We start from the raw sequence: 25,013 nt of genomic DNA on the forward strand, positions 1-25,013 counted from the left end.
TCATCAGTAGCCTAATTGGCCTGGAACAACCGTGCCTCGTGCGTGCCCATCTCATTGTGCAAGATTCTCACCCAGCCTGACCCAGGCAGCATTTCAGTCCTCCTCTCCTTTAAATAAAAAATCCTTCCATGATTATACGTTTATACCAATTTTAAAGCATATGTTACACTTATGGATGATATTGATAATAAGGTTTATGCTATTTAGAGACTGACTGACTACACTAGTCAGTGAGTCTACAATTGCATGTCATCGTCATGTCATTTCATTTGCATTGATTGTTTAAGTTAAACTAATTCCAGGATCGAATTAATTTGTAGGCTATGCTAATGTGTTGGTATTTCCAGCACAAGTTAAGTTAGCCTGCATGTTTAAGTTTTTTAGCTTAGGTCTTTAACCATGTTGGACATTATAATATAATGTGTAATGTTATGTAGGCCTATGTATCCCTTCCTTCCTGCTGCTGAAGTCCCGGTGCATTTAGTCTACGTCCTGTAAAGTAGCCCACCGTATGTTTCATCCATCTAAATTAATGGCTTCTCACTTCTGTGACATTCTTTTGAGAACGAATCGGGAGGAATGCGTGCTGCTGCAGGAGAGGAGAGAGGCCGGCCGGCCGGCGGCGTGATTATTATGGCCGTCAGCCGTGTAACTTACACGGTGTGTGTCTTCTAGGCTGTTCTGAGTTGCGAACTTGCGCGGGATCCGGACCGGGTCCGCATTCCGCTCCTGTCTTGTGTCTAAAAACGAAAAAGAAATGAAAGAAAAAGGAAAAAGTTCAAGTCATTATTCTACCCCCTGGCGTCTATTCAGCTGGGCTCCCCGTTACCTCATTGTTATTCTGCCCGAGTGAGGGAGAGAGGGAGAGAGAGGAGTGTGAAAGAGAGAGTACATTGTCTGTCAGGGGGCAAAGAGAGTAGAGAGAGAGAGAGAGAGCGTGTGTGTGGTTGGTTGGTTGAGGGAGAGAACTGAACGGGCCCGGAGGGTTTTCAGCGTCGGTTCTGATAGCTCTGAGCTCCGAGGGACCGATATGGATGGTGGTTAAATTATTTCTCTCCCTGTTGCCTTAAGGTCCTCCTATAGCTGGTCTTTCCGTGCGCGTTTGGAGCCATGTTGCTGATAATCGGCTCAATTATGAGGAGAGGTACTGAACGGCACCAAATATCTGACCCCGATTCCTGTGAGTAGAGTGTGTGTGTGTGTGTGTGGGAGAAAGTGTGTGTGTGACTGTGTGTGTGAGAGAGAGGGGGGGGGGGGGGGGGTGTCCGAGGGTATGCAGAGAGGGAGAGGGGCATTGCAGAGGAGGGGGGTTGAGATTTAGTGCAGGGGCGAATGAAACAACCCCCACTAACGAATAAAGGGGTCGGAAAGTATTTGACAGAAAAGAAGGGGTGTTTTTTACTGTTCATTAAACACTCTCAGTCTCATAAGGCACGGAGGAGGTATTTTGCTTTCCGACAATAATGAGCACAGAAAAGGTATGTAGCCGCTTTTTTATGTGTGGTCCCCCCCCATCAACTTGTTCCATTTTATGAAGCGAAATTGTTTGAGATCAACAGGTTTCGGACAGCGACAGAGAACTGCCCACGTTTTAACATATAAAACCGTTACCCTGTGGCTTGTGTGAACAAGCCATTTGTTTAGGCTATTGTAGCTAACATTCGCTGAAATAAGCAGGTCTCTGGCATTATGTTTCACTATTCCATTTTAGTTTACTTGCTACAAGCTTCAGTAATTCGAATGACTTTACCCAGCAGCCTGAATTATTTTCAGGAGATTGAGCCATGTAGAAAATCTTTCAGTCATGCCTCTTTTTGCTTACCGGTAGTTATTTTCAGAGAGCAATTCTTCAAATATATATAAAAAAACGCCATAAAATAGGAGTTTTTTTTTCCAAACAGACTTTACCATCCACTGAGTATACTTAATTCAATGGTCACCTATTTGTATCAATCAAACCCCCCCCCCCATTTGATGTTTTATTAGACAATATAATACAGATCTTTATTTATTAGACCATATATATGACAGATCTGTATTATCCTTCTCTGCAACTCTGACAACAGCAACGTTGTGGAGATTCATTCCACAATGTCCCCATTGAAAGGTAGCCTAGTCAGCTGAGATTCATTGCCCAATATGTAAAACCTTTAACCACATTATTCCTTACAGTGTTACTATTCAGTCAATAGCTAATAACTGTAGCCTAGAATAGTATTCCACTGTGCGTTATACTTTCACGCAAGCATTTATTCAGCCAGAGTTTGTGTTACAGGTTTCAAATGAATGTGAATCTTTCATCTTTTGGCAGAAAGAGGACCATACTATAGCACCCTATAACGGAACATATACTATAACCTTTATCTTTTTACATGTTGCACTAGTATCACATCCACAAAGATTACAACTTGATTTCAATACAATAATAAATCAGTATACTCCAGGTTGTTGTTCTTTGCTATAGAAATGGAATCAGTTTGCTTAGATATTTGGTTCTCAAAGTGGGGTCCGGGGACCCTCAGGGGGCCTTTTTGGGGGAGGGGGGCGGTACCAGGGGGTCCCCAGCAAAATTGGTTAATTAAAAATTAGCATATAAGCTCATGAGCTTGTAGATTTTTGAAAAATCTTGAACATTTGTGCAAATCTTTGAATATATTTATATTTTTTTAAAGCAAACATTTTTAATTGCGAATGCAGTGAGCCACTTACTATGACAGCAAGGGCTGAATGTCTGTGTGTGTGTCCCGCTGTTACACCACCCGCCCGCCACCAGAGGGCGCAGCTGTAGCACACACACACACACACACACACACACACACACAGGGCGCAGCTGTAGCACACACACACACACACACACACACAACCACACACACACGAGCTGCGTTCGCTTCCCGCGTTTGCGCGTCTTACTTGTAACTCTAATAAATAAATCTTTTCCCTGGCACAAAACATTTTTGAGATTAGATGGGGGGGGGGGGGGGGGGGGGGGGGTCTGCGCCAAATACATATCATTTTGGGGGTCCTTGACATGAAAAGGTTTGAGAAGCACTGGCTTCGATAATGTAGTTCATAAATTATTGACCGCTAACCAGTTGGTCACTGACAGCGTTCCTTTGTTGATGCAGCCTCCTATAGGTTGAAAACCAGATGTTTTTGATAACATAACCATAGCCTTATCTTTTAACTAAGACAATGAGAAAATAACATTTGATCAACACGTCCGTTAAGTAAATGGATTAACGTGATTGGGAACGAGGTACTGCCCCAGCGAATGGACTGGCAGTCCAGCCAGTCCTGATGGGATTTCCTGACGGTGTGGGGAGGAAGTCGACTGAAACTATATTCACTATAACTGAAGCTTTGCCACTCTGTGTTTTTGGTTCCTTTTGATCAAGATCAAAGATCAAATCCAGTATCTCCTCGGCCTTGAATTGGTGATTGGTGGCAGATATTGTTCCATGTATGTCAAGTTCCTGGAGCAGCTGATGACACCTGTTTGCTATACTGGCTGTTTGGAATGTTGGTGAACAAACAATTGTTGTAGCAAAAGGCCGATGCACACCTCCAAAGGCTGGTGATAGGTGCAATATAGAGCATAATAATGAAAAGGGTATCGTTGAAAAACAAAGAAGAGGTCCTGCGACCTTTCGGTCGCTTAGATCAGGACAGACGATCTCTCAGCCTCAGGACATTGTCTGTCCTGATGAAGGTCTAAGCGACCGAAATGTTGACCTAATAAAGAGCAACATTGTTTTAGGCAAGTGTCTTGACGGTGTGCAGGACCTCTTCTTTGTCTTTCAAAGATACCCTTTTCATCTGTGAACAAACAATTAAAATATGATTGATGGCTTACTGTATACAGTGTATGCCGCCAACCACCATTGATTTGAATTGCTGCTACTGTAGGCCCGGCCTGCGCATCGAATTGAACGTCCTCTTTCACTGCATGACTAAACGGTGGCTATAATGAACAGGAGTGTGGAAATGTTTTGTTTTGTCATATAACATAACTTGATATGGGTCAAAGTTTTCCCCCTGTAATCTGTCTGTGATAACAAAGGAGGGCTGTGCAAAGGAAAGTTGGGTTGAGTGAGCCTTTTGGCCACCTAATCCAAGCAGAGGAATTCGTTTGGCCTCATGAAGCGCTTTGCCTTGATCGTCCCCTCTGCCAAGGAAGCACGCCTGTCCCCGTGTTTGTTCAGTGTCCTGACAGTCGGGACCCTGGATTGGAAAGGTCCATTGTTCTTATCTGAAATGGTACAACTTCTCGGACACAGAGAGAAATATTTGGGTTGCCTTAATGCTGCGAAGTGATAGTGGTGGAACTGGCAAGTGAGACGTGAAGTAAGGACAAGCCGGGGACAATAACATTGCTGACTTCAGTGCAAGCATAATAACACCAGTCTGGCTGGTCCTTGTTGCCATCTGTAGAAAAGAAGAGATGGCCGCACACCCACACAGCTCTGCTCCACAGTGTTTATTTTAAAACACTGGCATTTTACAGATCATTTTCTACATTATTGTAAAGCACCAGCGAGGAACCGGATCTGTGCAACCTAGACTGTATTTAATAACTTGTTGCGATCTGGTCACGGATTCCTAAAAGCGTTGTCAAACAACCCCTTCGACAAGGGATGCTCGTCGGCAGACATGATGCATTTCAACGGAAGGGTGTTGAGATGCAACAAATGTAGCCTTCATTTTGACTGGTAAACAGTAAACACGGCATTCATTAGGCTACAAGTGATGCTGGCACACGGTAAACGAAACACAATTAATGTCATTACCTTCTGCTGCATTTACCTGTCAAAATGTCTGTTGTGTAAAGGCCTCATGGCACTTGACTTTAAGCTCCTGCACTGCCTCTTGCCTGTAGGCTATACACACAGGGCTCTTTCAATCACTCCGACATCATCAGTGTGTGTTTGTGCCTGCAAGCAAGGCCATGTGGATGTGACTAGTGTGTGTGTGTGTGTGTGTGTGTGTGTGTGTGTGTGTGATGGTGATGTTTCATTCATAGGATGAGGTCACAGAATGGCACTGGCAGTGAGACAAGCATCGCATCTTGTATAACACAATTAAGTCAAATGTTCCCCCTATTATTTGATCCACATTGATCCACAACTGCAATTATAGATTTAATTTGGGAGCATACCTACAATTTATTACCTACGTCCCCAAGGTCATACAATACAATACATGTTCCTAGCATGTTTTGGGTTCACATGACCACCTGTTCTGTGGCTTGGCCATGGCGATGCACAATAAGGCCAGCGACTGCTCTGTGCAGTGCGACTAGCTGCCTCGTTGAGTCAAGTGAACCAAAATGACATTGGCAATGACAGGCCTACATATTAGTGCTATAATGTAATTTGTTGCAACTAGTCTGATACTCATGGCATGCATGTAACCCAGGGGTGGGCAACTTTGACGATGGAGAGGACCACTGTATTTATACTTTGTATCTTTTTGCTGTTTTCAGGGGATTGCTGCGTGTCATAAAGCCTAGGGTCTTGGTGGGCAGCAGGTGGAGAAGACAAAACAACACATTCCGACGGCTGTACATTAGGAACCAATCATGTCTCGCACCGAAGAGGTGAACAAGATGACGGAAAATGTCTATAAGGTAGGATAAACGGATAAACAGGACAACTCACCCCTTTTCTGTTTTCCTCCCGGAACTTTCTAGGCTACTACAGTCAGTGAAGTCGGTTCACGGAAGTTGGCTATATAGGGATTATGTGACGAGGTTGAGTGGGCAAAACCTTACAAACCAAAATTTACTCAATTTCAAAGTAAAATAATATAGCCTTTCCATAGGAGTATCTTTTTATATTTTTCCAAAAATAATACAAACAGTCTAGCATATTACAAGTGGGGAAAATTTCGGGAGGAAAAAACGGACAAGCACAGGGGCGCCCACCAAAAAGAGCTCATCTCTAGTCCAGTCTCACCAAGCTTCAGCTATTTTTGGCACACGACACTGGTGCAAAACTACATATACATCAGGCTTTACTGTGTGTGTGTGTGTGTGTGTGTGTGTGTGTGTGTGTGTGTGTGTGTGTGTGTGTGTGTGTGTGTGTGTGTGTGAGACTGTCTTTTAGTTTGTCTGCCTGTTTTGTCAGTCTATATACAGTACAGTATGTCTGTCTAACTTTGTTGTCCCTCCTGTTTGCCTCCAAACAATGACATCTGTGTATGAACGTAGCGAGGCGAGTGCCCCAATTTTTGCTCCTATTGGAAGTGATGTCCCCGGTTGGCTACACATTCTCCAGACCGCCATCCAATTTGGCCTCCATGAAACATGCTGTATGTTCGTGCTCTTCCACACAGGGCATCTTGGACCAGTTCAACCCCAGTCTGAAGAACTTTGTGACGATGGGAAAGAACTATGAGAGAGCCCTGACAGGTTCGTGAACCTCATTAAGAGGAGAAACATCGGGAAAACGTTAATTTGTACGACAATTTTTAAGAATACAATGTTTTTGATACAATTATTTGATAACACAATGTAGCAATATGTGCAACATCAAACGACCCACAAGTCCAAACCTTAGCATGTCAGGATGGATAATGGGGTGGAAGGGTGATTGGGGATTGTCAAACCATGCAGTAGCAGTTTGCTAAAGCGTGCTGTTGTATCTTCCTCAGGAGTGACAGTTGCTGCCAAGGGATACTTTGACGCTCTGGTGAAACTGGGAGAACTTGCCAGTGACAGCCAGGGTTCCAAAGAGCTGGGTGAGTGTGTGGGCGGGGGGGAGAGAGAGAGAGAGAGAAAAAGAGAGAAATTAGAGATTGGAGTTATGGGCCGAAACCCCAAAGGTGTGAAGAGTAAAGCCTAAATTACATTTGGGAGGTTGAAACTGTACTACTACTCATACAACAAATTGAAGCGGTGAGCGGTTTGATGGGGTTGAGACGGCATGAGGAACACTACACAGAGAGAGAGAGAGAACTCGAAAGGGAGAGAGGTAGTGAGTAGAGTCATTGTTGAGAGATTAACAACACCACATGATCTCATTGTAATGCTGAAAACAGTGGGGGAGGCAGGCGGGAGGGGAGGGGAGGGGGTCACTCACCACAGACCACTGTGCTGTGCTGCGTTGAGGGTGGGAGGGAGGCGAGGAGGGGAGAGACACAGTAACAGACTCACAGCTGAGCTGACATCCAGATACCCAGGGGCGGGGGTGTGGGGGGAACCATGCAGCCTCACACAGTGCAATAACACGTTCACTTATCTCATGAGAGATGACCGTGACATGATGAGACATAACTTGTACAGCATTATTGACTGATTCAACCACTGTCAACCTGGTGCACATGTGGGCATGTCATTGTAGGTGAAGGTTTCAAAATGAGGGGGGGGGGGGAGTAATATTTAAAAATATATTCTACAAAAACGATCAAAAAAGCTATCAAAAAAGATCTTAAACAATGTTAAACTCACTTTGCCACTCTAACCGGTAGCCTATATAATGTGATGTAAATGTGAAAATATGATTAAAAAAAAGTGGCTAAATATATTTTTCTTATCGTATTTGTTTTACAAACTTTTACGGTGATTTCTTTATTATTATTTACTATAGTCCTACTAGACCCCAGGAAATTACATCTGGCCACAAAAGATCACGGGATCTATTGAATGTGAAGGGGGAGGTGACACACTGACACATTGAGCCTACGACACACAGTATGGCATCCCTAGTAGTCAGTTGTTCCTTCAGACACCCGGAAAACAACTACTGTGGCCAGATGTAATTCCCCGGGTCTAGTAGGACTACAGAAAATAACAAAGCCGTAAATGTTTGTGTAAAAAAAGAAGAAGACATATTTAGCCTCTTGTTCGGATGCCCCCGCCCCCCCCCCCTGTCAAAAACAGCTAAAACTGTTCAAACGAAAGAAAGCAGCAAATGAAACAAAATGTACACTCATCTTTTACAACCTAAAACATGAACCTTGGTTGAAAAACAAAAAACAGTTGTCCTTTGAAAGTCGTGAAGCTATCCACAAGCTACTAGGAAATTTAGCTACCACCCAACAGGTGCCCATTCAGCCATTATGATGCATTATGATGCAAGACCAGTATTAGACAGTGCATCTCCTTGTAGGTCCACTATTATTATTTAGGGGGCGTTTTTCAGACGGGCAGATGCAAAGATTCACAGCATATTTGTCGCATTGTATCGGTTTTGCTCAACGCGGTCGGTGACCTCACCAAGCGTGCGTCCGCTTCGCTGCGTCACTCGGTGCCGAGCTATGAGCTTGTAGATCTGCTATTTTTCAATAGCTAAAGTATAACGTAATGCTTTTAAAACACCAAAAGGGGTTCCTGCCCAGAATGAGTTAAAATGATGCCCAAACACAACTCTCAGTTTCCATAAATTAACTTTCCGTCAGACAGCTACTGTATAACAGCTTCTGGAGGTTGTCAGGAATGACAAGCAGCAGCAGCCAGGCTGTTTCTGCTTCCACAAGCCTGTGTTTCATAAAACGTCTCCTTTGTGTCCTGAACTCCTCTGTCCGTCTCCCTCCAGGAGACACCCTGTTTCAGATGGCCGAGGTCCACAGACAGATACAGGTGCAACTGGAAGATGTGGTGAGTGTGTTGAAAACACTTTGTTCAAGTGCCAGCCAGTATAGGGCCCCACTCACATCTTTACAACAGACTGATGTATGCTTGTTGTATACAAAGGGTGTGATACATCTTGCCCCAATGCATTTCCAATGGGAGTCACATGGTTTGACACAACATTTGTGTTGTATGAGGGGGAGGGGGGCAGTCGAAACACAGCCGAAAGCCATACAACAGCTTGTAGTCCAAAATGTTGTATCAAACCATGTGACTTCCATTGGGGCGGCCATAACACTTACATCTTGGTTACATCTAGCATGCATCAATGTTGTATGCTAGATCGAAAGGTGTGAGTGAGGCCTAGGTTGTCAAATCAGATATTACAGGAAGTGTTCATAGGCTATTAAGGTTTAAGTGCTGATATTTGCTCTATATTTAAACGATATAAAAGTTCTGGTGTGTTGTATATCATCGCTGGTGCAGTGTGGATCCAATTTTCCACTTCAAAATGTCTTATTTTAAATACCGGTAGCTAACAATTGCAGATCCACAAACTCCGTATTGTGGGCTATTTTTGTGTGACACTGCTATACAACGAAGTAGGGCATTAATAAAAACATATAAAAACATACGTTTATATGTCTGTATATGTTGTATGTTGGGACCGAGGGTGCGGGGAGTTAGATGTAAGGGCAAATAAAATGTACTTTTGACCTGATACCTTTGTACTTAAATAAATACATATTTAAAAAGATAAGTTGGATCATTCCCCTCAACAGTTGAAGCTGTTTCATTCTGAGCTGCTGGCCCAGCTGGAGCAGAAGTTGGATTTGGACATCAAATACCTTACAGTAAGTTGAGCTGCAAAGCAACAGTTAAAGGTCAACCAATAGGAAGACGGATGGGGCGGGACTTAAGAAATTAACAGTTCACTTCAAGGGAAAAGGCCCGCTCTACTCAGACAGTCCTATAAAGTTCCAGGCGTGTGCTGGGTGAAGATTCAAAGAGAACATATAGAAAATGAATTAAATCCGCACTCTCAGTCGAGTAAGAGTCTTTGTTTAATAAAGATAGTTCTCCAAAGCAGCAGTCATGCCAGACAGACAAACGCGTTTCGGCGCGCAGGCCTTTCGTCAGTGTCAACATTTTGACAATGACGAAGGCCTGTATGCACTGTATACATCACTTTTTGTTCTCTCAATCGTCACTTCTCTGCCCGTGTTTGTTTCAGGCCACGTTAAAAAAGTACCAGAGTGAGCGGAAGTCTAAGACAGAGTCCATCGAGCGCTGCCAGTCTCAGCTGAAGAAGCTGCGCAGGAAGAGCCAGGGCAGCCGCCACCCCAACAAGTATGGAGACCGAGAGATGCAGGTAACGAAAGCCTGTCCCATTTAGACCTGAGCTCCATTCTACAAAATGTCTTCTAAATCACAAAAAATCTCTGTTTCTAGGTCAGTGGTTCTCAACCTTTTTCACGTCAAGGACCCCAACAATTATATGTATTTGGCCTCCGACAGCCATCTGAAAAGATGTTATTCCAGAAGCAAAGATTTTAGTTAAAAACCTTCGCTCTGAAAGAATATATTATTCGAAGATTTGCGCCACATTTTCACGATTTCTCAAAAATAGCAGACCTACAAGCTCGTAGCGTGGCACTCGGTGCCGCGCTATGAGCTTGTAGATCTGCTATTTTTCAATAGCTAAAGTACAACATAATGCTTAAAACACCAAAAGGGGTTCCCGCCCCCAAAATGGGCTATACACCTGACCAACACTTTCTTCTGATCATTTTGTCTCTCGAAAAAAGCCTCTTTTGAGGGGCGCTATAGCCCCTCCTATGCCCAGCTTTGAGTGTTTGTGTAAACGCAAACATTGAAGACAAAAATTGAGGACGCAAATTGTGATTGGCCGGCGTGATTGGGTGATAACAGCGCCCCTCACTTTTATTTAAAACGTCATGTTTTACCCAACATTATGGTAATACAATAAGAACTTTGACTAAGACAGGAAAGAGGCTCGTAGTCACGATGCCATAAAAACATATTTTGGAAAAGTATTCTTTTATGGCATCGTGACTACGAGCTGTGCGGCCTCTTTCCTTTCTAAGTCAAAGTTTTATCTCCTGCGGTCAGCACCTCCCCACTACTGGTGTGCGCTCCTACCCTTTTGTTTGTTTGAATACAATAAGAACTAACACAAGTCATGTAATTACACAACAAGTGTAATTTCCCCGCAGTTCATCTGTAGAAATGTCAGCACTCGCATGGGCCGGGGGGGGGACGAGTGTGAGTGCCGATGACCATGCAATGGCTGCATTTTTCACTGAGCTATATGGGTGACAAGGGCACACGGTGACCTCTTTTATTTAAGAGTAGAGAACTGAAGCACTGATGATAATCCTTCACACACTTGGACCCTCTTTTATGCAGCCGGATAACCAGCTTTACTCCAGCATTATGGGGATTAAAAGGTAGAGTTGTGTGTGTGCGTGTGTGTGCGTGTGCGCGTGTGTGTGCGTGTGCGCGCGTGCGTGTGTGTGTGTTTGTGGGACCTTTTGTTAATAACGGTGCAATCTGACTCAGCTGATCTCCGCGGAGAACAAGTAACTTAGTATTTTCTTTTGCTTGAGAAATCAGGACGGTAGCAGGGAGGGTGGTTAAGAGCCATGTGGAGCGAACGAATGGGGAATTAAACGGGAGGAGAAAACAAGGGAAGGAAAAGGTCAGGGGAGGTCGAGGGACAATATTTGGTGATTTGGATTTTGTTATCATTGCTGAGCAGACAGGACATGATGTCACTACTTCCTCTCTGTTCCTTCTGTCCTTACAATTAAGTGTTAAAGTAATGTATACATGCACTTGTGTGTGCATGTATTTATAAAGTGTGTGTGTGTGTGTGTGTGTGTGTGTGTGTTTGTGTGTGTGTGTGTGTGTGTGTGTGTGTGTGTGTGTGTGTGTGTGTGTGTGTGTGTGTGTGTGTGTGTGTGTGTGTGTGTGTGTGTGTGTGTGTGTGTGTGTGTGTGTGTGTGTGTGTGTGTGCGCACGCGCGCACGTAATGTGCATACTGTACGTTTGTGTGTAGACGTTCATGTGTTTTTCTCGTGTTGGAATGTATGTGTTCTTTAAAGTTCAAGCTGTGTGTGAGTTTGTCTGTCTGTCTAGCCCTATGGGCTGCATGGGGCCCAGCCCATTTATATGACCAAAATGGAGTTCCTTGACGTTAGCGTAAATCAGCGCAGTTAATTAGGCAATAGTATCTCTTGTGTGTAATGTCAGACAAAAGCTCGATCAGTGAGAGAGAGAGGTAGTGAGGGAGGGAGGGAGAACCTATGTTACCATACCCACGCAGTAACCATGCAGGCCAATGGTGTTTACTCACCCCTGAAACCCCGGCCCGCCAATGCCGGGCAAGCTGAAGTTTTGCATGTGCCTACTCTATGTATCTTTGTGTTTTTTCTGTGTGTTACTGTACGTGTGTACATGTAACAGGGCATTCACTTCTAGTCATTTTCACTAGTTGACTAGTTGCCTAGTTTACAGTCGACTAGTTGTTTAACTACCTATTATGTAAATGTTTAGTTTTTGGAAATAAATATTTGTATACATTTAAAAACTGTGTACATTGGTGACTATAACTATAATTTACCTGATCTTTGGGCCTACAAAATCGGGATTTTCTTTTTTTTACTTTTTTTTCTTATTTTAACTAGTCAACTAGTACCACTACCAACAAGGTCGACTAGTGGATTTACTAGTGGACTAGTTGCTTAATGCCCTATGCATGTTTGTGTGAACAGACTGCGCACACTGATGCCCGTGTGTGCACATGTTTTTGTCTGTATGTGCTTAATGTGTACGCATGTCGTTTGTACTGATTCTGACATGTGTCCAACTCTTTCCCATAGTTTGTGGAGTTGATGAGTCGTCGCCAAGGCGAACTGGACACACTCGTTGCCGTGGGTTACAAGTCTGCGCTGACCGAGGAGCGGAGGAGATACTGTTTCCTGGTAGACAGACAGTGTTCCGTCACCAAGCTGCTAACGAACTACCACTGCAAGGTGAGACACGTCAACAAAACATGGCCTGTGTAATAATCGTCGTACATCCCAAATGTACGTGTGCCATACGCGCTGACAATCCGAAACCCTTTCCTGTACCGGAAATATGATGCTATAATTTCCAAAATTCCACAAATTCAAAGGAAACAAACAGCAGAGGGCACTGTTTTTCCTTTTTTTTGCTGATGGGTTCCCAGATTGAGTTGTCCAGAACATTGTCTGTTAATGTTAATGATATTAAAATAGAAAGGAGAGGTCGCACAACTCCTAGTCCCGATGCCACAAATACTTTTATTGTTACCAACGTTTCGACAAACAAGTTGCCTTCTTCAAGGCAACTTGTTTGTCGAAACGCCGGTAACAATACAAGTAAAAGCCTTCTTCAAGGCAACTTGTTTGTCGAAACGTCGGTAACAATACAAGTAAAAGCCTTCTTCAAGGCAACTTGTTTGTCGAAACGTCGGTAACAATAAAAGTAAAAGCCTTCTTCAAGGCAGCTTGTTTGTCGAAACGTCGGTAACAATAAAAGTAAAAGCCTTCTTCAAGGCAACTTGTTTGTCGAAACGTCAGTAACAATACAAGTAAAAGCCTTCTTCAAGGCAACTTGTTTGTCGAAACGTTGGCAACAATAAAAGTAAAAGCCTTCTTCAAGGCAACTTGTTTGTCGAAACGTCGGTAACAATTAGGGCTGACCTCGATTAGTCGAATAGTCGACTAATCGATCGGAACGGGTCTCAGTCGACTGACCACCTCATAGTCGACTAAAAAAAAAATAATAATAATAATAATAATAATAATACAATATTTACAAAAATATACAAAAATATTGTATTATTCCACTAGGTCTGTGGGGGACATAAACACATTTGAACATTCTGACTGTTCAAATCTCCAATGTGCATCTGGAGTGTGTCTGCCTGTGTGGCAATGTGCCACTGCCTGTGACTTGAATCGCACAGTGTGCTGGCCTGATAGACTCCAGAATCTCAATCTCACCTGCTGTGCTCAATCTGGCTAATGACAAGCCTCTCAGTTGTTAAAAAGAAAGATTTGAACAGTCAGAATGTTCAAATGTGTTTATGTCCCCCACAGACCTAGTGGAATAATACAATATTTTTGTATATTTTTGTAAATATTGTATTTTTATATACAATTTTTTTTGGGGCATTTTTTCCTTTTTTTTGCTTAGTCGACTATTAGTCGACTAACAGCTAATTTATTCATCTATCAGTCGACTATACAAATCCTTAGTCGGGGACAGCCCTAGTAACAATACAACTATTTTTGGCATCAGGACTACGAGTTGTCTCCCGTGGTCAGCACCTCCTTAACTCTCGGTGTGCGCTCCTACCTTTTTGTTTGCAATGTTAATGCTATATTAAACATGGTCCCAGGTGAAAGAGCTCCTGTCCCAGAAGCTGTCGTCCTGGCAGCAGTCGTGCTCTCAGCCCACCAAGCTCCCGGAGCGTGCCCTCAACCTGCTGCGCCACACCGCCCCTCAGTGCGCCGCCGCCGGGGCTGCCGGGATGGCCGAGGTCCTCCGACACACCAAGCTGGTGGGCTCCGCCCAGGCAGAGCAGGTGAGACCAATTGACGTTAGACCTGGGCGGCATTCCTTTTTCGGGTATATGAACCGGTCGAGAGCGGATGTGTTGTGTAGTCATTGTTTTGTAGTCATCAGGCAGTAACCATCAATCTGCAATTTCCTTTCCCTCAAACCGATTTTATTCCCCAATAAAAGCTGCAGGCTACGAGAGAACGAGTCACGCTTTTATTGTTATTCTTCCGGTTTGAATGAAAGGATTGTTCCAGATTGATGGTTCCGGCCTGATGACTACAAAACAATGACTACAACATGACTATATCATCCGCTCCCGACCAGGCTAGTAGACCAGGCTTTCCTCCGAGGTGGAAAGCCTGGTGACGCGAGGTTACCATGATGATGGGAGTTGTTCAGTGGTGGTGGAAAAAAGTGCTCAAAGAAGTACAAACGTATTGGCATCAAAATGTACCAAGTGAGTTATGTGAATATTGCTGATATCATTACATTTGAACACGGCAACTGTGCACTGCACACCGTCGACCGGCTGCATTCTGTGAGCGACAAAAATGTGCACGCGCTCTCAGCTGTGTGACAGCTGAGAGGGGTCGAGGCGGTGGAGGAGAGGTGCAGAGAATTCTGGTGGAATCTGATCCAAAAATGTTAGATCGACCGGGGTAGATGTAGCTTAACCACTACTACACCATCTACTATAATACATAGTTAGAAGTTACCATGTTTTGTCTGTTTGTCTTCCTAAATGTTCATGTTCATATTCTCTCTCTCTCTCTCTCTCTCTCTCTCTCTCTCTCTCTCAGAAGCTGTCGGTTCAGGAGGTCCCACCGCTTTTGAACGGAGGAGATTCCAGCCGCTCCCAGCAGCAGCAGCCGCCACGCCCGCTGCCCTCGTCCTCTGCCGCGCCCAGTGACCGCTCCTCCTCCCCGCCTGCCCTGCAGGGCTCCCCTCACACCTCCACCACCTCCACCACCGCCTTCCACTCACTGGGCACCACCGCCACCACCGCCGCCACCACCTCTGCTGGAGGAGACGACGTAGGAGGAGCTGGTGCTACTGCTGCGGCCGGAGGCAGCATCAACAGCAACAGCAGCATTGGCTCGGCCAGTGCTTCTTCCCCCCAACACACCAGCACACCTCTGAGCGCCTCTGCCGGCCTGCTGGCGGAGAGCAGTGCTGCTGGCGGCACCACCACCATCGGCTCTAGCCCCGGTATACTTGGCCTGTCACAATTATCATTACATAAAACCGTCTAATGTTTAAAATGTTCATACATTTAAAAAAAGAAATAGCTGAAATAGCTGATATACAAGCTTACAACGCGGTTGTATATAAGCTTGTTGATCAGCTATTTTCAACTTTTTTTTTAAACCTGTTTTTAAGTATAAAAATAATGAATATGTCAGTCATATCTTTGTATATTTCAGTTATTTGTCATATCTGCCCCGTGCATTTCTTTTTTATTACCAGGCAAACAGAAATGCCATTCTTTATTCATAATGTTCCAATGTTCAGCGTTCAAAAACACAATTTAAATCCTTAATCGCAATTATTTGTGTGAAAACTAATCGTCAACTTAAAAATGTTGTAACCGTGACAGCAGCAGCCCTGCCCGGTTCATCCACCTCCACCACCACCTCCGCCTCCAACCACCACCAGAGCCCTTTCCTCCTGGCCACCGGCACCTCCAACATGTCCCCCTGCCTCATCCCGTCCACCGTGCTGTCCCTCAGCCAGGCCAGCGCGGCGCACGGCACCCAGGCCGTCACGCTGTCCATCTCGCACAGCGCCCCGCACAGCCCGCCGCTGCCCCACAGCGCCCCTCTCTCCAGGTAGTTGGGGAGAAGTAGCTAAATGTGTGGCAAATATGCAAAAAACGAAATGCTTGCAATTAGGCATGTAACGATACACTCAACTTATGATACGATACGTATCACGATATGAGGTTCACGATACGATTTTTCACGATATTTTCAACACAATGATTTTCCAGACAAATTACCAATTTTTTTATTTTTATGATTTATCTTCCCCCCCAAAGCTTTTTTCACAATTTTTATTTAACTACATTGCAAAGATAATTGCCTTCCTTGATGTATTAATGAGCATCAATAACGACCATCACCTGGGCACAGTCACAGACACATATACAGCTCCCCTCTCCAGGCCTCTACTGTCTCATTTCTCTCCAAAATCATGTGAATATGATGGAATATGATTACAGCTGACATTTCTTATCACACACTAGCCCCCCCTAAAAAAGAAAAAAAAAAAAAAACGTTTTTTTTCGTTTTTTTTGGAAAATCAATTTTAAAAAGAAATAAATCGATACATATCGTCGGGATATAATATCGATATATCGCGATATACGATATATTGTTACATGCCTACTTGCAATGGATTCAGAATCATGAAAACAAAATGTTACTTAACCCATTTTGGCCTGACGTCGAAATTTAAAAAATTACTCGTGTTTCTATATCAGTGGTTCTCAATATTTCATGTCAAGGACCCCAAACATTATCTGTATTTGGCCGCCGACCCTCATCTGCAAATATGTTGTTCCAGTGACCCCCCAGAAGCAAAGATTTTAGTTAAAAAACGTTTGCTCTGAAAGAATATATATTCAAAGATTTTCACTACATTTTCACGATTTTTCTCATAGCGCGGCTGCGCTATGAGCTATATATGAGCTATATATATATATATATATATATATATATAGGTTGTTAATGGTACCCCAACTTTCAGCAGCTGTCACAAAGTTTCCCAAGGGAAACAAATGGGAACAAATTGATAGGTTGACAGTAGACACCTTTATGAACACACTTGTGAAGAAAGCTATAGTGGTAAGCTTTTGTTTTGCAGATTTGTCACACATTTTGCTAATTTTCCCTTATCCAGGGCCATGACGCCGGTGCAGCAGCTGATGCACCAGCACCACCAGCAGGCCGGTGGGGGGCTGGGGTCCGCCGCGGGGCCTCCTCCGTCCCTCAATCCCTTGCTGATGAAGGCGGCGGAGATGTACGCCACAGCCACGCTGCCACTGCCCAGGAGACCGGGCAGCGAGATGAGGATGGGCGGCTTCGGGGGTACGTTGACCACCATGTCTGCTCTGGCCGCTGTCTTGTCAGAATGAGAAGCATGCCGGTCGTTTGTGATATTTCAGGTCCTTTACACATAGCGGGGCGGCATTGGCTCAGGGGTAGAGTTGCCGGTTGGGGAACCGGAAGGCTCCCAGTTCGATCCCGCGGGCTCCCCCTGAGTTTGTATCGAAGTGTCCTTGAGCAAGACTCTGAACCCCTAATTGCGCCCGATGAGCAGGTTGGTGCCTTACGTTTCCTCCGCCATCGGTGTATGAATGTGTGTGTGAATGGGTGAATGTAATGACAATGATAGTAACAATCTATGGAAAGCACCTTGGATAAAGACGCTATATAAATGCACGCATGCACGCACACACACACACACACACACACACACACACACACACACACACACACACACACACACACACACACACACACACACACACTCTCTATCTACTGAGCCATGATGTCTGGTCTCCTAAGATAAACGCCCTCATCACCATCTCCCTCTAGGCTCCAGTCTCCCGAGGATGTTGCCCCTGACCGGACCGACCCGAGTGGAGGCCGTGTTCGCTCACACCCCTTCGGCGGCGGACGGTGGGGCGGTCAGCGGCGCATGCTTACTTCACTTCCTGCCCGGCGACGGCATAACCCTCCTCATCTCGGAGCCCAGAGACGGCTGGCATTATGGTCAGCACGAGCGGACCGGGCGGTATGTATCACTGTATTATATAGGAAGAAATCACACCTGTGTGAACTGAGTGGTGCAACAAAAGTTACTTGAGTAAAAGGTACAAAATAATTGGTATCAAAATGTACGTTAAGTACCACACGTAGAAAGTTCTCGTTGTGCAGAGCCGTTTCACAAGTTTTCAAATGTATAATGAAATGTATACAAATATTTTGAAAATGGCACATGTACAAGCTCACAATGGCCCAAATGTAATGTATGTTTTTGTAATAGTAATCAAAATCTACAAAGTAACTAGCAACTACAGTAGAAAGTAGAAAAAAGAAGAAAAAGTAGAGTAGAAAATGTAGAAAGTAGAAAAAAAGTAGAAAATAAAATTGACAATTGGAAATACTACAGTAAAGTAAAAAGACCTCAAACGTGTACGCATTACAGTGAATGGTTGACCTAAAAGCTTTTCACAGATGCTAGTCATCTCTGCTGATTAGCAGAGATGAGTTAGAGTAGTGGCCTAAAGCAGTGGGCTTTCAACCCTTTTCATATCGAGGCCCATTATGTATTGGGCATTTGAGCCACGGATGAGATTGATGAGATTTAGACTCAGATTTAGACTCTCAGACTCTCAGGTTCGGAGAGCACTTGTCTGGAAAGCCTTGCACGGGATGAGGAGAGTATGGAAATCAGATATGGGAGAAGACCGTAAGAGGCCATAGCTACTGTGGAGTCAGTACTGCTGTATGGGGTCGAGACATGGACCCTCACAGTACAACAGCAAAAAGCCCTGGATGGAGTCTACACAAGAATGCTACGAATGGCACTAGGTGTCACATGGACGGACCGCATCATGAAATGTGGACCTCTATGGGGACCTAACAGGAGGGGAAAGAAGCATACCACCATGTAGACGTGCTGTGGCGCGACAACTTGGCTGACAACACTGTAGAGCTCAAGAACCTGATGTTGGATAGGAAATTATAGGGCAGCGATCCAGGAATCCTGAGTTGGTGTTGGCTAGACCTCACTCTCGCTGCAACTAACTAAGACTCTCAGACTCCAAAACTAAAGAATTTTGTTACCGGCGTGGATTGTGTCCACAATTCCATGCTGTGTTGTTGGTACCATAAGAGAGATAACAGGCAAACGTTGATCAAAATAGCAATTCTTCTACATTCTCTAATTGTGTAGACTTCTTGTAAATGAAGTAATGCTGATGTTCAACGATAATTTAAGGGTCCATTTGGTTACCATCATTTAGCTGCGGACCACCTGGAATCCCTTCAAGGACCACAGGTGGTCCCTGGACCACTGGTTGAAAACCACTGGCCTAAAGCAATGCTGGCCGTGCTTATGGGAGTTAGCAGTGTGTGGGGTGGAACATTTTACTTGTATTGCTTTAATGAAAGTAGTCGTTATGTACGTTATACCTTTCTCTTTTGATTGTTTGTTGGTCATGATATGAACTGTAACTTCTCTCTCCATCGTCAACAGGAAAGGCTGGTTCCCTTTCTCCTACACTCAAGCACACGCCAGTAACCATGACAACCTCAGCAGCAGGTCAGTCACACCATATACCGAAACCTGTTAAAAAATATACTGTAGTGCTTACAATGCGCCGTGAGTCCACACCTTGTAAGGTTGTCGATCTGCTATTTTTATGTGGAAGCTTTCCCCACAATGCGGATGCTGGGGATTTAAGTGGTTAAAAACACTAAAACATAGAAGTGAGAAACACTGAAATATCTAACTTATGCAAATACAGAAATGTGACATATTTAGAGAGACACATACAGAGAGTTTTATTAAAGAGTGCTGTGTATAATATCTGAATTGGCGTCATGTTGAAATCATCGTGGCTTTGATCCCGTTTTCCATGCTTTGATCTCCTCGGTATTCACGGCATTCCTCTGAGACATTACATGTATTGGCTGCTCCGCTCACAGATTATGGAATGATACGTAGTTATTATTTTCCATGATCTCCACCTTTCCGCTCTCTTAAGTCCACATCTTTCACCACCCCGTCTCCAAGGACTTCCTCTGCTCTCCAACAGCAACAGTGCTGACCACTTCGACATGGAATTGTGGTCTCTCCATTTCCTGCCCCTCAAAATAAGGACACAGAGACACTTCGAGGCTTCCAGATAAAACAGAGAAAAACAGTAGAAACACCTCTGTGTCCAAGTCTCTGAAGCCATATCTTTGACTGTGGAGCTTAAAGTCTGGGCCCACATTGTTTCTCGAACAGACTACCTTGCATTTCTGACCATTGACACATAATGTTCGCATTGGTGTAATTTGAGGTGATGTTCAGCTTTGTGCCTTGAAAATCTTCAAGGTGCAAGAATTGCTGAAATGAACTTTTGTCAAGGGAATATATTAGTTTTCCTCGGCAATTACATCATTTTGGTCTCCACGAGAATTATGCCTTTAGGCTGAGAATGCTAGATCACGGTAATAAAAGGATTAACGTGTTGCGCCTGCCCTTCCGTAACAGCTCCCTGCTGCTGTCCAAGGCTAACAGCACCAGTACGGGTCAGCTGGACAAGCTGGGGTCCGGGGGACTCCCAGCCCTGACCCCGGAGTCCGAAGAGGAGCGCTTCCTTCCTCCGCCGAGGGTCAGCACCTTCCGCCCGCGGCCGTACAGCATGGCCGACACCAACCAGATCAGCCTCAGGCCTCTCGGGAAGGGCCAGGCCGGGGTGGAGTGGATGAAGCCGCCCAGCAGACCCTCTCTGTCCATGCTAATGCAAGAGGTATATTGGAAGTGCTTTAATTGTCATGACGGAAGTTTGGAACAGTGGTTTTCAACCCTTTTCATATCAAAGGTCCATTATTTATTCGGCATATGAGCCAACAGACCACCATTAATGAGATTTAGCCTCTCAGACCCAAAATGTTTAATATGGGAGTGAACAGCAATGTCCGTGTTCACCTATGTGACGTTAATGAGCACCAGTATGACTATGAGTACCAGTAGGGGCGCTGTTGTGCCAGAAACAGAGAGAGAGATAGTATTAGTGCTGCACTGTTGCCTGCTAATGAGAGAGAGGAGAGGAGGGGGGAGGGGAGTTGCACCACTCAGTTCACACGGGTGTGATTTTTTGTTATTGTACACAATTCCATGCTGTATTGATGTTGGTACCATAGGGCAACATGCAAACGATCAAAATAACAATTATTCTACATTCTCTAATTGTGTAGTCTTCTGTTCTTGTGTAAATGAAGTAATGCAGGTGTTTAACATTTGGTTATGAACTCTACATCATTCAGCTATGGGGACCACCTGATACCCGCTCAAGGTCCACTGGTTGAAAACCACTGGTTTAGAAGGTTATGCTTGTCAAGGTGCTCATTGTTTTCTACCTCCCTCTGCATTCCAGCTCTCCTCCGATTTGGCTTCCCCACCACCCTCCCCAACCAGGTAAATATATATATGAAGTGTGTTCTTTATTTAATGTAGTGTAGTCATAATGATTGAGCTCTATAAGCTCGCAACGTACGGCTTTGTGAACTTGTAGATCAGCGCTTTGTGGCGAAGAGTGTAGACTAGAGGGGAAAAAAGATTAAAAAAAGTATAGAGCCCCAGGGGACCCTGGTCAACTAAGTATATAACCAAGTAGTTAAATATGTTTTCTTTTTGAGGGGCACTATAGTGAGCTACAGTATATTCAGCTATAGCCTTACACAAACATTAAATTCCCATTGACAATTAATGGAGGATTTACGTCATTTGTGTGGACGAGCAAATCGGCAATTTTTGTCTTACACAAAGATTAAATCCCCATTGACAATGAATGGACGATGAACGATGATAAGAGCGCCCCTCACTTCAACACGCGTGTGATTTTCTTCAAACGTAATGTCTTTGTAATGACGCTGCCCATCATGCAAAAATGACTGTCTTATGTAATTCTTCATACATCATACTTGTGGATATTATTGCAGATAATATATTTTTTAATTTGTTATGTCTTGTACTTTCATCATCTCCTCCCTTTAGGACCAATCCATTTGCCCACGTCCGACTCAGAAAAACGGTCACCAACGATCGCTCAGCTCCCATCATTGAGTAAACAGAGTCCACACACACACACTCAACCCATGTGAAAAATCTAATATGATTAGAGTATATTTTGAACATTATTCCTGAAGGTAGCATTTGGTTTATTTTGATTATTTGGCGTAATATTTTAAATGATTCACTAAAACCTTTAAAAGTACATGGATTCAACAAGTTGACAATTTGACGTATGTGTGTCTGAATGTACTTGTAGACAGGAACATATTCAGACATGGAAATTACCATAATGTAGGCCTACTGCTGTTCTGTCTTCCATGATTGATCTAAGTGATGTGATGTCACAGTTATAGGGTTTAGTTTTTTTTCTTCTTCTTGCTGGCTTGATTGTTGCAGAGAAGTTTTTAAATATTTAAAATGTAGCAATACAAACCACTATAATGTTAGAACAATGCCTTGGAATGACGTGGGGAGAGATATGGATAAATCTAGGATAGTCTTTATAAAACACAAGTGTAATGTAGTATGTTGATAGTGAGTAGGTCACTTACAGAATTAACTGTCAACATAGCTAGCTCACAAACAACTAAATATAACACTTTTTCCCCCAACATTCTAATTGTCTAATTGAGGCCCCACATTATGAACCCTCAAACTGGGATGGAAGTATTTGTTTTTCTCCCTTTCATATAATCTGTATTTAGTTTATTTAGTTTGTCTTTGTGCCAATATTGACAAAGCATTTTTTTTTTTTAGTTCAACCCATTTAGGGACTGGCTCCTGATGGCAGGTTGTTCATTTGTGGTCAAATTTAAATTCACCACTATGAAGTAACAAGGAAAAGGACAGGTTCCTCCTTTAGAGTAAATGTTTGTTTTTCTTGTTTTGTTTGCTTAGAATAGTCAAATAGTTTGTTGTAATTTCATGGTTCCAAATTCAACAGATGTGGCAGAGGAACATGAAATATGCTAATTTCATTTTGAATTTTAAATATTGTACAAATTGTTTCTATTTAAAATTAGGTTGATTGCTGTCTATATGTTCTATAACATGTATTATGTAATGTTCACTTGTATGAACATGTCATTTTCACTTCACCAGTATATACGCAGTTAAAATACATGATAGATTTTTTAATAATATGATACCCAAAAGAATCCAGTTAATAAATTCATCTTAATGTTAAGCTTTAGTGAATGTCAACTGTTGCATATCAGTCTATCTTTTAGGAGTGTAAACAAGATGAAACATAATTTTAATTCATACAATAGATCTGACAGATATCAGCGCATTAAATAAAGCTGATTAACGTTTAATTGATCTTTGAAGATCAAGTGCGAAAAACAAATTCTACCCTTTAATAGATCAGAGAAATAATTGAAACTTTGTATATTGTTGTAATTTTACAAAGTTAAAAAGAGTGAAACCCTCAACATTCCCTTTGCTGCAAGTGGAGCAAATGCTACAAGGAAAAGAGCTCAAAGATCTCCACAGAAGCTTAATCTGGGGTTTTACCTTGATAAATGACAGTTGAGAGAGTGTTTTTTATTATAAACAAGAGACATGTTTTAGAAAGGGGTATTTGGTTGAGGGTATAACGTGTAAAGAATGAGGGAATGCAGCACCTAGGCTTTGGGTTTTGAGCCACCTTGATTTATTTTCAGTCCCAGATAAATAAATAAAAAGATAAGACAACATCTAGCTGAATGTAGTTGCACATTTTCCAAATCCAACTGCACAGCATCTTTCTAGAGAGCCAAGACTGACATCGGGATTGTGTTTTAAGCGGAGGAATGTAACTTTGAAAGTGATGAAGGGAGTGTTTTTGGAAGTTGAACGGCGTCTAAGCAAGTGTTTATGGTAAACTAGAGATAGCCACAGTAGTGTTTCTTTTCTGTACAGTATTAGCTCTGTAGTCATTTAACCATTTGAATTGTCATTGTGAACTGAGATGGTTTATTCTGTCCTGATTGCCATGTCTGGTGTCCAAGCTGTCTTGCAACATGATCTATGATTTGATTTTTCTTTTTCTTTTGCGAAGATGTTATATTAAACAGATCGCCCACCAGCGTTCTGTGGTAATGTTACTGTAGATCTTCTAACAGTACCTAAATGACTTATGTCAATGTTAATGGTTATAGCAAAATCATAGAGATAATGCTGATTTATGTTTGTTAAAAAAGTGCTTATAAACATGACTGTATAACTTTGATTTGCCTTCTTTAAAGTGGCCTTGCGTTTTGAGAACATTTTCACCTTTCAGCACTCAGCCCTGTAGTTAAGGAGCAATACGTCTCCCCAGGCACCCAGAGGCACGCACGCACACACACGATTCGATTTGTAAAGAAAGAAATAAAACAGCCTACTCATTTGTACAACAAATGAAAATAGCCGATCTGTAAGCTCACATGCGTCGTGATCTTGTAGATCTATTTTCATATTTTGACAAATATGAATGACCAAAGGTTTATGACCATTAACTGAGGTTAATGTGGATAACATTATTTAAAAGACCCCCTCCCCCCACCACACACACACACCCCTCACTAAACACAAAACATACAGAGAACAGGACAGAGAATTAGATATTACATTACAGGACTAGTTTTTGAGGTGGTAAATCTGGGACTCAGAGGCTTGATCTTAGAAAAAGTGAAAATGTTCTGAGGTAAAATATTGATTTAACACTGCACACTAATTTCTACAGTGTTCTTTGAGTCTGTCAAAATGTATAGCAATGTAAACTAGCTGTACTTTTGTTGAATCTAAAGAAATCTCTGGTGATTATTGAAGCCATTATTACATGCAGAATACTGTTAGGAAGGATATTCCTCACATGGAATATTGAATACCGACTTGTCTTTAAATAAATATTCTATAAAGGAAAGAACAACCAGGTCTCCACTGTTACTAATTATTATATTTTTGGGAAAGAAACTCAGCAGTTATTACTGTCGGGGCCTTCCATGAGCAATATTGTCTGTCTCTTTAATGGCAAATAAATTACTAGTATATAGTTACATTGCATAAGTGG

The 25,013-nt window shown here is 43.1% G+C and overlaps 1 protein-coding gene across 4 annotated transcripts; it reads left to right on the forward strand.

Moving 5' to 3' along the window:
• Positions 1–965: 965 nt before the first annotated feature.
• On the forward strand, positions 966–24,829 carry LOC310855854 (BAR/IMD domain-containing adapter protein 2). Of its 4 annotated transcripts, none has more exons than XM_083761018.1 (17): positions 966–1,180; positions 5,483–5,626; positions 6,334–6,409; positions 6,652–6,738; positions 8,535–8,596; positions 9,352–9,423; positions 9,804–9,941; positions 12,475–12,627; positions 14,022–14,207; positions 14,986–15,394; positions 15,783–16,014; positions 17,087–17,274; positions 17,785–17,983; positions 19,451–19,516; positions 20,456–20,714; positions 21,342–21,382; positions 21,962–24,829. In XM_083761018.1, exons 2-17 carry the CDS (start codon positions 5,579–5,581, stop codon positions 22,032–22,034), a joined length of 2,289 nt encoding a protein of 762 aa, XP_083617144.1. In that variant the 5' UTR covers positions 966–1,180; positions 5,483–5,578; the 3' UTR covers positions 22,035–24,829. The 4 variants fall into 4 exon arrangements, with proteins under 4 accessions (XP_083617144.1, XP_083617143.1, XP_083617142.1 ...); XM_083761017.1 differs by having other exon boundaries at positions 966–1,144; XM_083761016.1 differs by lacking the exon at positions 966–1,180 and adding an exon at positions 1,366–1,478.
• The last annotated feature ends 184 nt before the right edge of the window (positions 24,830–25,013 follow it).

Source organism: Protomyctophum parallelum, assembly GCF_964188405.1.
Source record: "Protomyctophum parallelum genome assembly, chromosome: 3".
NCBI classification, from domain to species: Eukaryota; Metazoa; Chordata; class Actinopteri; order Myctophiformes; family Myctophidae; genus Protomyctophum; species Protomyctophum parallelum.

Coding starts and splice junctions, on each gene's coding strand:
- LOC310855854 (XM_083761018.1), top strand. CDS start 5,579: ATGTCTCGCACCGAAGAGGTGAACAAGATGACGGAAAATGTCTATAAG. Junction 17,984..19,450: donor CAGCACGAGCGGACCGGGCG/GTATGTATCACT, acceptor CATCGTCAACAG/GAAAGGCTGGTTCCCTTTCT. Junction 19,517..20,455: donor CATGACAACCTCAGCAGCAG/GTCAGTCACACC, acceptor CTTCCGTAACAG/CTCCCTGCTGCTGTCCAAGG.